Source organism: Polypterus senegalus, chromosome 13, assembly GCF_016835505.1.
Source record: "Polypterus senegalus isolate Bchr_013 chromosome 13, ASM1683550v1, whole genome shotgun sequence".
Classification (NCBI taxonomy): Eukaryota; Metazoa; Chordata; class Cladistia; order Polypteriformes; family Polypteridae; genus Polypterus; species Polypterus senegalus.
The window spans coordinates 63376376-63391621 of NC_053166.1; the positions used below are offsets into that span (position 1 = coordinate 63376376).

Genomic DNA, 15246 nt, shown 5'->3' on the forward strand with positions numbered 1-15246 from the left:
TGTTTCTTAGAGGAGTTTTTCTGTATCAACAGACACCAGATGTGACTGCACGGCGTACAGTTGTCCTCAAAGGCCTTCCCATTGTACTAGGCGATGACTCCAGTGACTTATACGTGTCATGCTTCGTAAGTTCTGGAATACAAAAGTTGTTTGTCTACTAAACTTTGCATTTGTCCAAAATAAACAATAGTGAAATATTAATTTTGCTAAATACATTAAATGCATTACTTTTAACTTGCAACAACATATATGCCCTGTATGATGTACAACTACCAAATTATGCCTGGACAAAGAGGGTAAAATAAATAATTAAGGTACTTGGCATGCAACTAAAACAACTTAAACTTTTATTACACTGGTATTACACTGTTTCAGCCCAGCTTTCATTGTTAAAGCATTGAGCTAACTACAGTACTTGTGTTGTACCAGAGGTTCAGTAGTCGCTTCCACTGTGAGCAGAAATGGTAAAACAACGGTCTGGTTGAAACTGGTGTCTTTAGTTCCGGGTGTCCAAGTGTATACTAGATGGTTCTAGTATACTAGATAGAGTAAATTTCCTCAGATTACACATTCAGAAAGCAATATTTGAGACCACTATGAGGGGACAACATTGCCTCCATACCATTACTTTGAGATGGCTAATCACCAGAGTATCTTGGAACTAATAGAATTATTTTGTTTCTGTTGCTTCTCCATAGGACACCACAAAAGAAGAAGCCTCTCTGACAGTTGGTGTCTTGACTGTTCTGAGTGAAGATGCCCCAAGTTCTCTGCCCATATCCACAGCCATTGTTCTTGAGGGAGGTATTGTCATGGATAATATCAAAAACTTTCCTCAGGCAGTTTGCCTGTTTTTTGGGCTGACGTATGTGTTACACTTGGACTATCCAAAATACATTGCAAACACTCTGAGATTCATCCAAATGGTCATGCTGGGTCTGCAAGGCAAAAGCCTCTCACCAAAACTGTTAAAACTTAAGAACAGTCTGTTGGTAAACTATCCGAAGACTCCTTTGTTCTGCAAGTTGCACTTTTCTCTAATAATTGTTCTGTGTGCTAAGTGTCTGCTTCTATATACCATCGAAAGTTTTATTTTTGTGAAAAAATGTACTTGCACTTTATAAGTAAATAGTTTATTTTTTTTTTAAATGTTTACTGTTTTGAGAAGATGGCATGAAACTTAACCATAATAAAGATACATCTTTTTTATGATTTCCTTAGAAGTTTGTTTATTTTACTTGCAGTACTTGCAGTTATTTGCAGTACCTGATTACTTTAAGTCATTAATACCTTAAGTCTTCAATACATGTTTTAAGTACTTCAGCACTGGTTTTAAATAAATGTCTGGAGGTGCCTCATGCTCATATTTGATGTCAGAATGGGAAAACATGTGCAGTTAGTTATTTAAACGTTTTGGAACTAGATTTTGCATTTCTAAAATAAATGTCAGCTGAAACAACTCAATGTGTGTTGTTAAGACATTGTTTTAAATGGTCATTTAGTTTGAATATTGGTAAATGAAGTAGTAATATAGCTGGTACAGTAGAATTGTGACAAAATTAATAACCAGGGCTATGAACAATTTGAATTAAATTATTTGCTTAAGTTAGGGCAACTGAGTTTTATCCTGTACACTGACAATGAAAACAAGTTTACACAAAGCCATTCATCCATTATCCAACCCGCTATATCCTAAATACAGGGTCACGGGGGTCTGCTGGAGCCAATTCCAGCTAAAACAGGATGCATGGCAGGAAACAAACCCCGGGCAGAGTGTTTACACAAAGCATTTTCTTTAATTTAAATATACTGGATAGCTTTAAGTTCTTTTAATTACATTATGTAATTACAGCATACTTAGATTTATTAAGTTATTTTAAGTTCTGCAAACTTAAATAATACAAGTTAATTGTACTTATTTTCTCAAGTTTTAAAAACTTAATTTTTTTGAGGCAATGAGTTTGCATACTTTTTTTAAGTAAAGCCAACTTATTAGGTTTTACAGTTTAGCAGGGACTACAGATTTCAAAATTGTAGAGCAAGAAGTGTCGCATATATTAAACAGGATGAAACCTAACAAATCACTAGGATCAGAAAATATTTATCACATAGTGCATGAAGAAGTTAATAAGTACAAATTTTTAAACCTTAATGTATATTTTTCAAAAATCTCTGCTCACTGGCGAAATTCCTACTGGAAGCTAGCAAACATAATGACATTATATAAAAAGGATAACTGGGTGGATGCAAAGAACTATAGGTTCAGTAAGCCTAGCATACATCATAGTTAAACTAACAGAAACAATTATTAAGGAAAAGACTGAGCATATGTCAGGAAAAGGTGTATTAGGAAATAGCATGGATTCACTAATATGCTTGAATTCCTTAAGAAACAAACAAAAAAATTATTATCAGAGTGATATATAATATATATAATATATTATTTTTATATTATGAACCTATCATGATTTTCAGAATACTTTTTACAAGGTGCCATATGAAAGGCTACACAAAAAGAAGTGGAAATTCATGGCTATGTGTGTAAGTGGGTAAAAAAATGTCTTTAAACATCAGGAGCAAAAGTTTTAATGGGTGGAAGCTTTTCAGAATTACTTGGTCTTAGGTATCCCTTAGGGATGAGCACTGGGGCTGCTGCTATTTTTTATTATACATTAACAATCTGGATAACAATAGAAATAAACTGGTTAATTTTTCAGATGATACTAAACAATTTGGAAAGGTAGATAATGTAGTATCAGCTCAGTTGTTAGTAGCTGTAAAGCACATAGACCTATGCTTGGTCAAATTTGTGGCTAGTGAAATTAAATGTAAATAAATGTATGGCATACAGTATAGAAAGTAAAAATAGTGGCTCTCCATACACAATGGAAGGTTTGAAAATTAAGAAGGATTTGAAATCTGATTGGGAAATTGGAGTTATAGTGGACTCCTCATCATCTACATCCAGGCGACAGAGAAATGATTAAGAAGGCTACATTTAATTTTATAGGTCATAATGTGCTGATACAAGCCCAGTGAGCATATATGCTTAAGTTATTTAACTCACTAATGAGGCTTCATCTGGAGTATTCTTTACATTTTTGGTTCCATGTTACAAAAAATTAATAGTGTTAGATAAAGTTCAGAGAAGAGCAACTAGGCTGATTCTGAGAATGAGGAGCATGTGCTGTGATGAAAATGTAATCTTTTCAGTTTAAGTGGTGTCATGATTTAAGTGTTTTAGCTGTGAAGAGAATTAAAACAGTGGTTCACATGCTGTTACTTTGGAAAAAAAAAATAATACTATTCAACAGAAACGGAAAACTGCAAATTCCACTTTCAAATTATTTTCAAAACAAGATAACTGAAAGTGTGAAGTCGCAGCCCTTTATGTACAAATAGCTAGTCATAAAACACAGAATACTTTAATGTATTACTCACATTAAAAAGTCACTAACATTACGATTAGCTAACACAGTAAAAAACGATTTTTTTCCACTTAAGGTTCTTATTGGGGAACGCTGGAGCTTATCCTGGCAATAGCTTCAAGCTCAAGGTAGGAACCAGTTCGGACTATCGTAGTGTCCACTCACAAACATAAATACAGTGTGCCAATTTCAGATCGCCAGTTAATGTGTCTCTCGATTCTTTGCACTAAGGAGTTAAAATTCCAGTGCTTGGAGGATCACACTACAAGGGGAATTACATGCTAGGTCCGCCCCGGGCAACTATCGAACGCGTGTATTGGACCCAAGGTGGGACTTACATATACAGTGGTGTGAAAAACTATTTGCCCCCTTCCTGATTTCTTATTCTTTTGCATGTTTGTCACACAAAATGTTTCTGATCATCAAACACATTTAACCATTAGTCAAATATAACACAAGTAAACACAAAATGCAGTTTTTAAATGATGGCTTTTATTATTTAGGGAGAAAAAAAATCCAAACCTACATGGCCCTGTGTGAAAAGTAATTGCCCCCTGAACCTAATAACTGGTTGGGCCACCCTTAGCAGCAATAACTTCAATCAAGCGTTTGCGATAACTTGCAATGAGTCTTTTACTGCGCTCTGGAGGAATTTTGGCCCACTCATCTTTGCAGAATTGTTGTAATTCAGCTTTATTTGAGGGTTTTCTAGCATGAACCGCCTTTTTAAGGTCATGCCATAGCATCTCAATTGGATTCAGGTCAGGACTTTGACTAGGCCACTCCAAAGTCTTCATTTTGGTTTTCTTCAGCCATTCAGAGGTGGATTTGCTGGTGTGTTTTGGGTCATTGTCCTGTTGCAGCACCCAAGATCACTTCAGCTTGAGTTGACGAACAGATGGCCGGACATTCTCCTTCAGGATTTTTGGTAGACAGTAGAATTCATGGTTCCATCTATCACAGCAAGCCTTCCAGGTCCTGAAGCAGCAAAACAACCCCAGACCATCACACTACCACCACCATATTTTACTGTTGGTATGATGTTCTTTTTCTGAAATGCTGTGTTCCTTTTACGCCAGATGTAACGGGACATTTTCCTTCCAAAAAGTTCAACTTTTGTCTCATCAGTCCACAAGGTATTTTCCCAAAAGTCTTGGCAATCATTGAGATGTTTCTTAGCAAAATTGAGACGAGCCCTAATGTTCTTTTGCTTAACAGTGGTTTGCGTCTTGGAAATCTGCCATGCAGGCCGTTTTTGCCCAGTCTCTTTCTTATGGTGGAGTCGTGAACACTGACCTTAATTGAGGCAAGTGAGGCCTGCAGTTCTTTAGACGTTGTCCTGGGGTCTTTTGTGACCTCTCGGATGAGTCGTCTCTGCGCTCTTGGGGTAATTTTGGTCGGCCGGCCACTCCTGGGAAGGTTCACCACTGTTCCATGTTTTGCCATTTGTGGATAATGGCTCTCACTGTGGTTCGCTGGAGTCCCAAAGCTTTAGAAATGGCTTTATAACCTTTACCAGACTGATAGATCTCAATTACTTCTGTTCTCATTTGTTCCTGAATTTCTTTGGATCTTGACATGATGTCTAGCTTTTGAGGTGCTTTTGGTCTACTTCTCTGTGTCAGGCAGCTCCTATTGAAGTGATTTCTTGATTGAAACAGGTGTGGCAGTAATCAGGCCTGGGGTGGCTACGGAAATTGAACTCAGGTGTGATACACCACAGTTAGGTTATTTTTGAACAAGGGGGCAATTACTTTTTCACACAGGGCCATGTAGGTTTGGATTTTTTCTCCCTAAATAATAAAAACCATCATTTAAAAACTGCATTTTGTGTTTACTTGTGTTATATTTGACTAATGGTTAAATGTGTTTGATGATCAGAAACATTTTGTGTGACAAACATGCAAAAGAATAAGAAATCAGGAAGGGGGCAAATAGTTTTTCACACCACTGTATGCTGTAATCGAGATCAATCCTGACGTTCGTCGTGGGTTGCCTATTATGGAATCCAGGCCTATACGACCTTAGCCCTTAGCCCCATCAGGGCCTGGACCAGTTATACAGCAGAACTAACTAATCAAGTTATTTACGAAACGTTGTAATCCCCCAAGCAACATTCATTGTTATTTACAGAGAAGAGTCTCTCACAGAGCGGTCCATTTGGAAGGATCACTTTCCTTTCCTTGACACTCTCAATTCTGGGATCTTTTTCATTACCGGCTTATCCTTGCTTTCCTTTCTGAAACCATATATTTAGTAGCACGTTATTAAACGCATCTTGAATTCTTAACAAACGTAACACTGTGTGCAGCCGTCATCTATTGTACATAACAGTACTGGATCACATGCGCAATACAAGTATTTAAGTGTGAGAGGACGCAGCCTATAGCTCAGTTCCAAAGAGCTTGGAAGATGGCGTTTTGCCCAGTGTGAACACCGTACTATAAAAACTAAAATGTAAAAACAGGATTATTCAAAAGCAACACAATGAAAACGGCAACTTCTGTAATTTTTGGTTAAGCAGGCGAAAATGTAGCTAAAAAACAAAGGGGCCTTTTAAGCTTTATTGCATATAATGAACAAACAGCCATGAGATATCAATGGATCACTTCACTTTGGTCTTGGTGTGTATACAAGGACTAAACGCATTTCAAGCCAATTCAATAATTTAGAACGAAAACTTTGGGAATTGACAGTTAATCATACTGTCTCCCTTGCTCCAATTACAATGCTGCCCAGTCCGAAATCAGTTCCATTGTATATTTTGCGACTGTGGTAAATGAAAATATTTTTAGCAGATAAGAACTCCTGAATGTTTCAGTTGTTTTTGTGTTATTTATTTTTCATTACATTAAAAACTACTTCATAACGGCGGCACAAACGTTGTGCTAAGTTTAACTGGTTATCGTTGGTGCTGATATTTGTGTCTTGGTGTTATTCGGCTGTTAATCTGTACAATAAATAATTAACCTAAATTACATTTTTATTATATACTTAGTTTATATGTTGTATTTGGGAAGGGGTGTGTGTGTGGTATAGAATATAGTTCTGTTCTGAATTTCAAAGAGAATTAAATTGCACTGTTTTTAATTTGTGAGATTGCACCGCTAGGGCAAACAGTAAAGTGATACTAGTACGGTTTACCATCGAATTAAAATAATTTCATGGCGTCACTGACACGTACAGTTTCTCCTATGACAAGGTTATGGGCCGGGGAGTGGAAGACAGAACCTTGGGTCAAAGGCATGTATATCTCATCCTGTTGTTTATTAAAAAATATCCATTTTAAAATTTGGGGTGTTCAGTTTCAGACAAAATGCAGGAGTACCCATATATTTAATACGTGCTTTATTTAGTGAAATCATAAGCTCATTTAAAAGAATATTTCAAATTCTGCTAGAAACTGTGGAATCACTACGCTACAGTGCCACGCCTTTCAGTTAGACGTGCATTGCAGGTGCAGCAACAGAGAATAACGGAAACGTTATCGACATCGGAGAGAGAGATCCACGCAGGTATCAATTTCAGGTGAAGCTAGGGGGATGGCATCACGCAGCGCTTTGTCGGCTTACCCCCCATGCATCCCCTCCCTCTATGTCTGATCAGATCCCATGTGCACGTTGAATGAGTGGGGCGGGGCTTCAATCAGCATCACCGTTTTAGCAGCACCGATTTCAAGAAAGAAAGAAAGAAAGAAAGGATTCCCTTTACCCCCAGCCCCCCAGCCTGCACGCACAATTCAACGATACGTGCAGTCAAACAGCTGAAGGTCCAGCACATTGCGGGTCTACGCTTCCCTGAGCAGAAAAGGGCGGAGAGCAGACAGGGCAGACGCCAAGGACTGGGTGTTGAAAGCTAAGTGCCTTTATAGTTCTGAACTGTAAGGATAACGACACGTTAGCAAAGCTGAATGCACATTTCTCTTCCGAAAGAGCAGTCTATCCAGCTTTTTAAATTCCTAAAATCTCGGGGCGTGCCAGCTAAAAATGCAGAAGGAGGACGATCTAGAGGAAGGGAAGCAAGAAGAAAAGAAAGTGAAAAAGGAGGTAACATTCTTTTCTTCTACATTGCACAGGAAATATTTTTTGCAGTTAATAGTAATACATTGTATTTTAAACCTGCCATTTATTTTATCTTTTGAAATGTGTGAACACAAGTGCATGTGCAATCCATATAAATATATGCATGTGTGTGCAAAATGAATGGTGCATACGTCATAGACGTCAGTGAAAATTAGGCATTCTGTGCACATGAAAACTGATGTAGCAAAATTTGCCGTGACCCCATTAAAAGGGTGGCGAGGAGTTAGCAGCAGTCTGCATCCTCCTTGTTACTAATGCTTAGCTATATTTTCGTTTAGGTAATTTATATATCACCCACTTGTCTTGTAGCTTTCTCTTTAATGCTTTAGGATGCTGTATAATTTAGAGATTTGTCATGAAACCAATTTGCAGTGACATTTACTCTGATAAAGTAAATAAAATATCTATTCATTCTTCAAAGCTTGTGTTAAAACGAATTACGCCTAAAGCATAGATCTTCGTCTGTTAGAGAAATAAAGACATTAATTTTGCTAGGCAGTATATCTTATTTTTAGGATTTACATATTTTGCTGTGCCAACAGCTTCACAATAAATGGTCATGTCCTTAGGTATGATTAAGAATTACATGATGTATTTTTCATTTTATTTGTTATTTAATTTCTTACCTGTTTCATGGATGATTTAAAAAGACTTTTCTTTTGGTCAATATCTGCATGGGTGTTTCTCAAGGCACCACTGGCTTTCTTCCCACTTCCCACAGCAGGTTAGAAAATGGATGGATGCATAAGATGTGTTAGGTGTATTTTTTATTCTGTTGCCCAACTGCCACATTTGTTAATGGATACAAAAGGAATTATTCTCAGTATTTCCAACACTTTAAAATGAAAGTAGTTTTTGAAAGTGGGTTACTGTGTTTAGAAAAATGAGAGTAAACTAGTTTAAACTACTTTATGCAATACACTATAAAAAAAAAAAAAGCTGAAAGAAAACCTAGAAATAAAGCATTGTTTTCAACACTCCTAATGAAATTCCATTTGTAAAGCCCCATGTTGATTTTTCTATTTATCCTACACCATTAATTTTACAATAGTAGTGTGAATTTTTTTTTAAAGTAATATAATTTTTTTCCTTAATTAAATTTATTAAAAGGATGTAATGTTCCATACAACTAAGTCAAACTTAACAAAACTAAATTCAATTCAACCCCCACCCATGTAAAAGTAATATCTTTAATAATCATTTAATCTTCCTAGCTGAATATTATATATATGTTGATATTAAACATTGGCAATAAACCTTAAGGAAATAAGGAGATATATTTAAGCTACAATAGCTTAGCATGGACTGTAACCCTCACATCAAACGTTTAGCAAATGAGATGAGACCATTACGTTCATCAACCTTATGTGTGTTAATCAAACCACAGACTGCATGAGCTCCAGTTACAAAATAAATTTATGTGCACAGCAGGACTATTGTGGTGACTCTGCATAATGTTCACTAATGTAAAATGAGATGTCCTATGAGTTAATTAAGGTAAATCTACCTATCAGAGAGGATGTTCCCTCAGCTGGACTGTAAGGTGTCTATCATTTGTCTCTGTGCACTAGCAGCTCTTCTTTTTTTTACTGATTACTGAGGATCTGCACTGGTAACCGGATAGTTGCCAGTTCAGATCCCCATTACTGCAAAAGAGATTCTACTGTGCTGGGCCCTTGAGTAAGACCCTTAACCTGCACTTGCTCCAGGGGTGGCTGACCCTGCACTCTGACCCCAAGGTGTATGCGAAACCCAACAAGTTCCTAAAAAAAAAAACTCTCCAACTGCTTTATCAAACACATCTACCCTTCTCACATAATTACTGGCTCAATCAGTTATAGCATTGTCTGTGGAGATGCTGCAGTTTAAGGCTTGTGCTAATGAAATGTGTGTGTGTGCAATTCCGAGATTAAATATTTAGGTAGGTTTGAATGTAGCATTGTTATGATGATGACATTCACTTATATGAGTGTATTAGGAATAGCAACACCTTTCAGGCTTTCATGTACAACTGTGTCAGGAGGGCACTGAAGATGAGCAAGCAAACATCTAGCTAACAAGATGGAAACAGATTATTGATTAAAGGGGGCAATAGAGAGTAGCATGATTTACACAGAGTAACAACTGACTGCAACAGAGGTGCTGGAAAAAAAAACATATTGGAATGTAAATTGCATTTTGTAATGGACAAAGTATGGAATTTAAAGACACAAAAGAGTTCAATTATTGTCAACAAGAACAACAAGTAGTTGCAGTGAACTAAGAAATATAGACATCTGAAAATGAGAAAGCCATTGTCTGGCGTGATGAATCCTAATTCATGCTCATTTAGGCTACAATAGAAAACTAGTATGTGGCAAAATTTCTTTGAGTTAATCCATCCATCCTTAATGCTGTAGGCAGTGCTGGTTAAAGGTGGCCATACAGTGCTGAATAATGTATTTTCATGATACATGTGGACTTACTTGAAATAAAAAGCAGCTATAGTTCAATAAAATGGAATATCTGCACATTATTTTAGATCTGGTGCTTCCCTTTGTGCTCTTTTGTGTCCTTCATATCAATACTGTGCCCATCTGCAATTTAGCTATTTCTTAAAAATAATGGTCCATGCAGAAGCTAGGAAAGTCCAAAAATGGTTCCAGGAACACCGACAGTGCATTTATTTCAATCCTTGGTATGATATTTAATAAGCTATTTGGGGTAATTTAACCTGAAATGAATCTTGGAATCTGGGAGTTGACATGTATGTGGTGCCAGTGCTGCCCTTTCAACATATTGATGGGTCCATACCCAGACAAACTAAGATTTCTCTGAGTAAAAAATCATTACGTAGGTGTAGTCACTCGATTTTTAAGCTGTGTTATGAATATACTGTACTATACTTCCAGTAATACCCTAGTTAGACCACAAGTTACAGTCATTGAATTTTCTGAATCCAGTTATTCCAAGTCATGGTGACAGAGATTCAAAGCATATCCAAACAGACACAGATACAAAGCAGAAAACAAACATGATTAAACCCCAGTTCATTGCAGTCCATGTTCACTCATACTGGGACACTTTAGATTAGCCTAATAGCGACGTCTTTTTGTAAATGGGATATAAACCTATGCAGACTTGAACTGAATATTTAAATCTTCGCAGACAGTGACCATTTTAGGATTTCAGTCCAGTCTCCTGGATTTGTGAGGCAGCAGGGCCCCTCACTGCATGCACACCTCCTGCCCCCAATAACAATAAGTTGTTGTATTAAATGATTACAAAATGAGTTGTGGCTAACTTGACTTAAATCAGAGACTTTCATTAATAAATCGCAATCTGTTTATTAAGCAAATAACTTAAACATTTTTTTATTATGCAAGTGGCTTTAAATTGAAGATTTATCAAATCACTAAAAATAAAACATAATATAACATTAATTGCATGCTATGGGAATACTGTTTTGGGAAGCATCCTAATGATTGGTGGTCGAGAAATGGCTGTTAGAAGTGTGCATATCTTTTACAGATATATTGCTTGCCAGGGACCACAACTGGAGATCTGTTAATTACACACCTTGTATGCATCTCTGAGACCACCCTAGGAGCTTAACAATTACAAGTTCTAGCTTTAGAAACACAACAAACTGAATAAATGACGTGCAGAAAGTAACATTTTCTTTTTTTTTTTTAATTTTTATTTATTAATTTTATTACGATCAATACATAGCAATCAAGTTTTTACAAAAAAAAGAATTATGTTAAGAACAGATCGATCCCCACCCCTGAGAGAGAGAGCAAGCCAAACGGTGTAAAATTTAAGGCTTGTAAAAATACCTAAATTAATAAATTCTCTGTGCTTTATAAACTTATTTTAAAATATTGCTGATTAGATCCTGCCATGTTTTGAAAAAAGTCTGTACAGATCCTCTAACTGAGTATTTGATTTTTTCCAATTTTAAATAGTATAACACATCAGTTTCCCACTGACTTAAAAGAGGAGAGTTTGGGTTCTTCCAGTTTATAAGAATAAGTCTGCGTGCCAACAGTGTAGTGAATGCAATCACAATTTGTTTGTCCTTCTCCACTTTAAGCCCCTCTGGAAGAACCCCAAACACAGCTGTTAATGGGTTAGGAGGGATTGTGAGTCCAAGGCTGTCAGAGGTAATTAAACATTTTTGTCCAGAATAATGCTAATTTGGTGCAGGCCCAGAACATGTGACCCAGTGAGGCTGGGGCTTGGTTGCAACGTTCGCAGGTTGGATCATGCCCTGGAAACATTTTGGAGAGTTTTAGTCGAGACAGATGTGCTCGATATATAATTTTGAGTTGTATAATTGTATTCTTTGCGCATATGGAGCTCGAGTGAATTCTCTGCATTGCTACTTTCCACTCCTTTTCTGATATATTAATTGAGAGGTCATTTTCCCAGTGTCCTCTTGGATCTTTGAAAGGAAGGGATTGTAAAATGATTTTATATATTGTAGAGATGGAGTCTAATTCCTCAAAATTGAGCAATATTTTTTCCAGCGTGGATGAGGTACAGAAGTATATTTATAAAACAAAAACACAACATAGATTGCCATGTTAGTGGGAATTTAATCATTTACACGTAAATCAGAAACACTTGTTCAGTGTCCTATGAATAGTAATCTATATGGGAGTGTACATGTAGCAAAATCCTACCAATAAAGTAATGCAACAAAGTTAATCAACAGAAATGATTTTCTTTTCAAAATAATTAAAATTTTGTACACATAGAACTGTTCAGATACTGGAATATAAGATTTTATACAGAAATTATTAATACAATTACCTATTTCATGTTGTTTTTAATAATAAGCAGATATGCACCTGTTTAAGTCCATCCATCCATGCATCCACCCATCCATCAATCCCTTTACTTTACATGCCTATTTTCCCCTGATCAGAGTAAATGGGAGACGGAGCCAATACCAACAACAACAACTAGAATATAGTCACTAGTCAACAGGATATGCTAGCTGATTACAAGGCTTACTAATTTACATCAGATCAGTTTAGAACTGACATTCAACATAACATAATTTCTCTAGCCTGTGGGAAAAAGCTGGAATCTCAATCATACCCTATTACATGGTTTCTTGGCTGTGAGTAGATGATCAAGTGGTATGATATAGAAATGTATTGTGCTACTGAGTTGCCAAATTTTTAACATAACAATTTCAATTATGAAAAAAATATCCAGCATTGAAGTCTTCCAAAACTCATAACCTGGTTTTAGCTGAAAGGCTCTTTAGCTGCAGGGCAAGCTCTAGCTTGATCTTTTAATACATGACTTGCTTAAACAAGGTAGACAACTTCTCTCTGCAATTGAACTACAATACATTAACCTAAATAATGTAAAGTGCATTCATATTTAATCCCAAAAATGAAGCCAGTTATTGCTTGTATATTAAAATTGCATTAGTTTTATCTTTTTTCTTGGGTAGAATATTTCTCATTGTAAATTAAATGAGAACTATCAGTATGTATAGTAATTTAGTTCAGTAGACCTTTTACAGATGTGATTCATCAAACTGATGAATTTGGTCTGGGCTTGAATATTTTATAATGATATTCTTTTATTCATTTTTTTAACTGTAACTATAGTATAAAAAATTGCAAGTAAGTAAGTTGTTTACTCATCAGTCCATCCATTTTATTTTCTCATGTTTTCCAGTAGATACTTATTAGCATATTAAAAAAGAAAAGCACATAAATAAGTTTTGTATTCAGTTCAGTTAATTCACTGAAGATAGATTAACATAAATAAAAAAGTAACAGGAAAGTACAAATCCATTTAACATGTATGCATATAAGCATAGTTTATTTAAGCAGCAGTATAGAGATCCACACATTTTCTCTCAACTGATCTTGGGGGAAAAGAAAATTAAGACAACCTGGTCAGTTGGCAAAGCAGAAGAGAAAAGCAAAACTCCAGTTAACAAAATCCCAATGAGATAAAGAACTAGTGGCCTTCCACAGTTCTTTGGAACAAGAAAAGTCAAAGTCTGGTTAACTAACCTGAGGTGAGTAACTTCCCCTACCATGCAACATATATCCATCCATCCATTATCCAACCCACCATATCCTGACACAGGGTCACGGGGGTCTGCTGGAGCCAATCCCAGCCAATACAGGGTGCAAGGCAGGAAACAAACCCCAGGCAGGGTGCCAGCCCACTGCAGGGGGTACACACACCCACACACCAAGCACACACTAGGGACAATTTAGGGTCGCCAATGCACCTAACCTGCATGTCTTTGGACTATGGGAGGAAACCAGAGCACCCGGAGGAAACCCACACAGACACAGGGAGAACATGCAAACTCCACAACATATAATAATACATAAATACAACACATATTGGATGTCGTCAATGTAGTATAAATCATGTGATGGTTTAGTGTTGTGTATTTCAAAGCAGAAGCCATACGTTTCCAACAGCAGTCTGATTAAGGTAGCATTGCCACCACGTGTCACAGGGGCAATTAACTGCCAAAACTATAAAGTTTACATTACCTTAGTAAGTGAGGTACTAGATAGCATACACTAACTTTGGTGACATCTCTGAATAGAATGGCCCTCCTGTACCTGTAGAAGAGAAATGACTTTGTGATTGAGTCAGTGGCAGAAGTGAATGTTGAATGGAGAAATCTGGTTTTGAAAGATAAATCAATAAAGAATTCTTTATTAACATCCATGATTTAAGTAACTATGCCTTACTACAAATGAACACACCTTATCATATATGGTAAGCTGCAAACTTTATTGAAGTAAGCAGAAATTGTATTGTTTATTATGTGCAGCATATTGTCATAAAATGCACTTTATTTTCAAAGTTTTTGTGCTTTTAGAATTTTTACAATCTTATAGTGTAAACAACTATGGTAAAGTATTTATTATAAATATGCAATATGAACATCAAATATTAGGTAGTGAGTTTGTGAAATAATAGGTGTACTGTAAACACAATCCTTACAGTAAAGATAAAGATCATGTTAGTAACTTTTGTCTTTTATAATTTCTGCATTAGAAGGTGGAATGACGTTTTCCTCAGTGTACTGAGACAACCTGCACACTAATTAGTTAAAAGTCAGTGTGTGTATCTCCCCTGGCTTCTGTGTTTAGCAATGGCTGGATAAAATGACTGTTTCTCCACTATATTACCACCTCTGGTTGCAGACAGAACATCATTAGCCTTAGAGGAAACAAAGAAAAATATTTCTTGCTGCAGCAGGAAAGCATTAAAGATACATGCAGTGCTACTCCTGATAAACGATAACAAGGAAAAACTGCTAAAGCACAGCTGTGAGAGAGACCCTCCCCTACAGCGGTTAACAATACACAGCCTTCCCACTGTTACCTTGCACTGTATACCAAAAGGTGTGAATCCTGAGGGGCAAAACTGCAGCTGCTGAGCTTAATTCCAACCATTTCTTTTGTTCAAGGATGAATTATTTGCTGTTTTGGAGCTCGTATGTTTTACTTTTCTGAATTAATCTCTTGATTTCGATGTAGGGATGTGTTTAGTGCAAAATATTGTTTTATGTACAATTAATGGTTCATTTTCCTTTTGCTGCTTTTAAAACACTGGTGTTTGGAATTTCTTGTGGAGCAAGTTTTTGAAGAGATGAGCTCACAGTTCAGATTAGGTGTTGAATGCAGTGTGCATTGCTGTCTGTTTGGGATAGTACAAAAGAAGATGAATAGTACATAAAGAACTCAGGCTGC

The 15246-nt window shown here is 36.4% G+C and overlaps 1 protein-coding gene across 2 annotated transcripts in view; it reads left to right on the top strand.

Annotated features, from left to right (window-relative positions):
- The first annotated feature begins 6884 nt into the window (after positions 1-6884).
- Positions 6885-15246, top strand: part of shtn3 (shootin 3) — a 121402-nt gene continuing 113040 nt past the window's right edge. Inside the window, exon 1 of one of the 2 annotated variants that reach the window (XM_039775616.1) lies at positions 6885-7474. In XM_039775616.1, coding sequence (XP_039631550.1) covers positions 7415-7474 — 60 coding nt within the window. In that variant the 5' untranslated portion in view covers positions 6885-7414. The remainder of the gene's footprint in view (positions 7475-15246) is intronic. The other variant, XM_039775614.1, reaches the window with a different exon arrangement.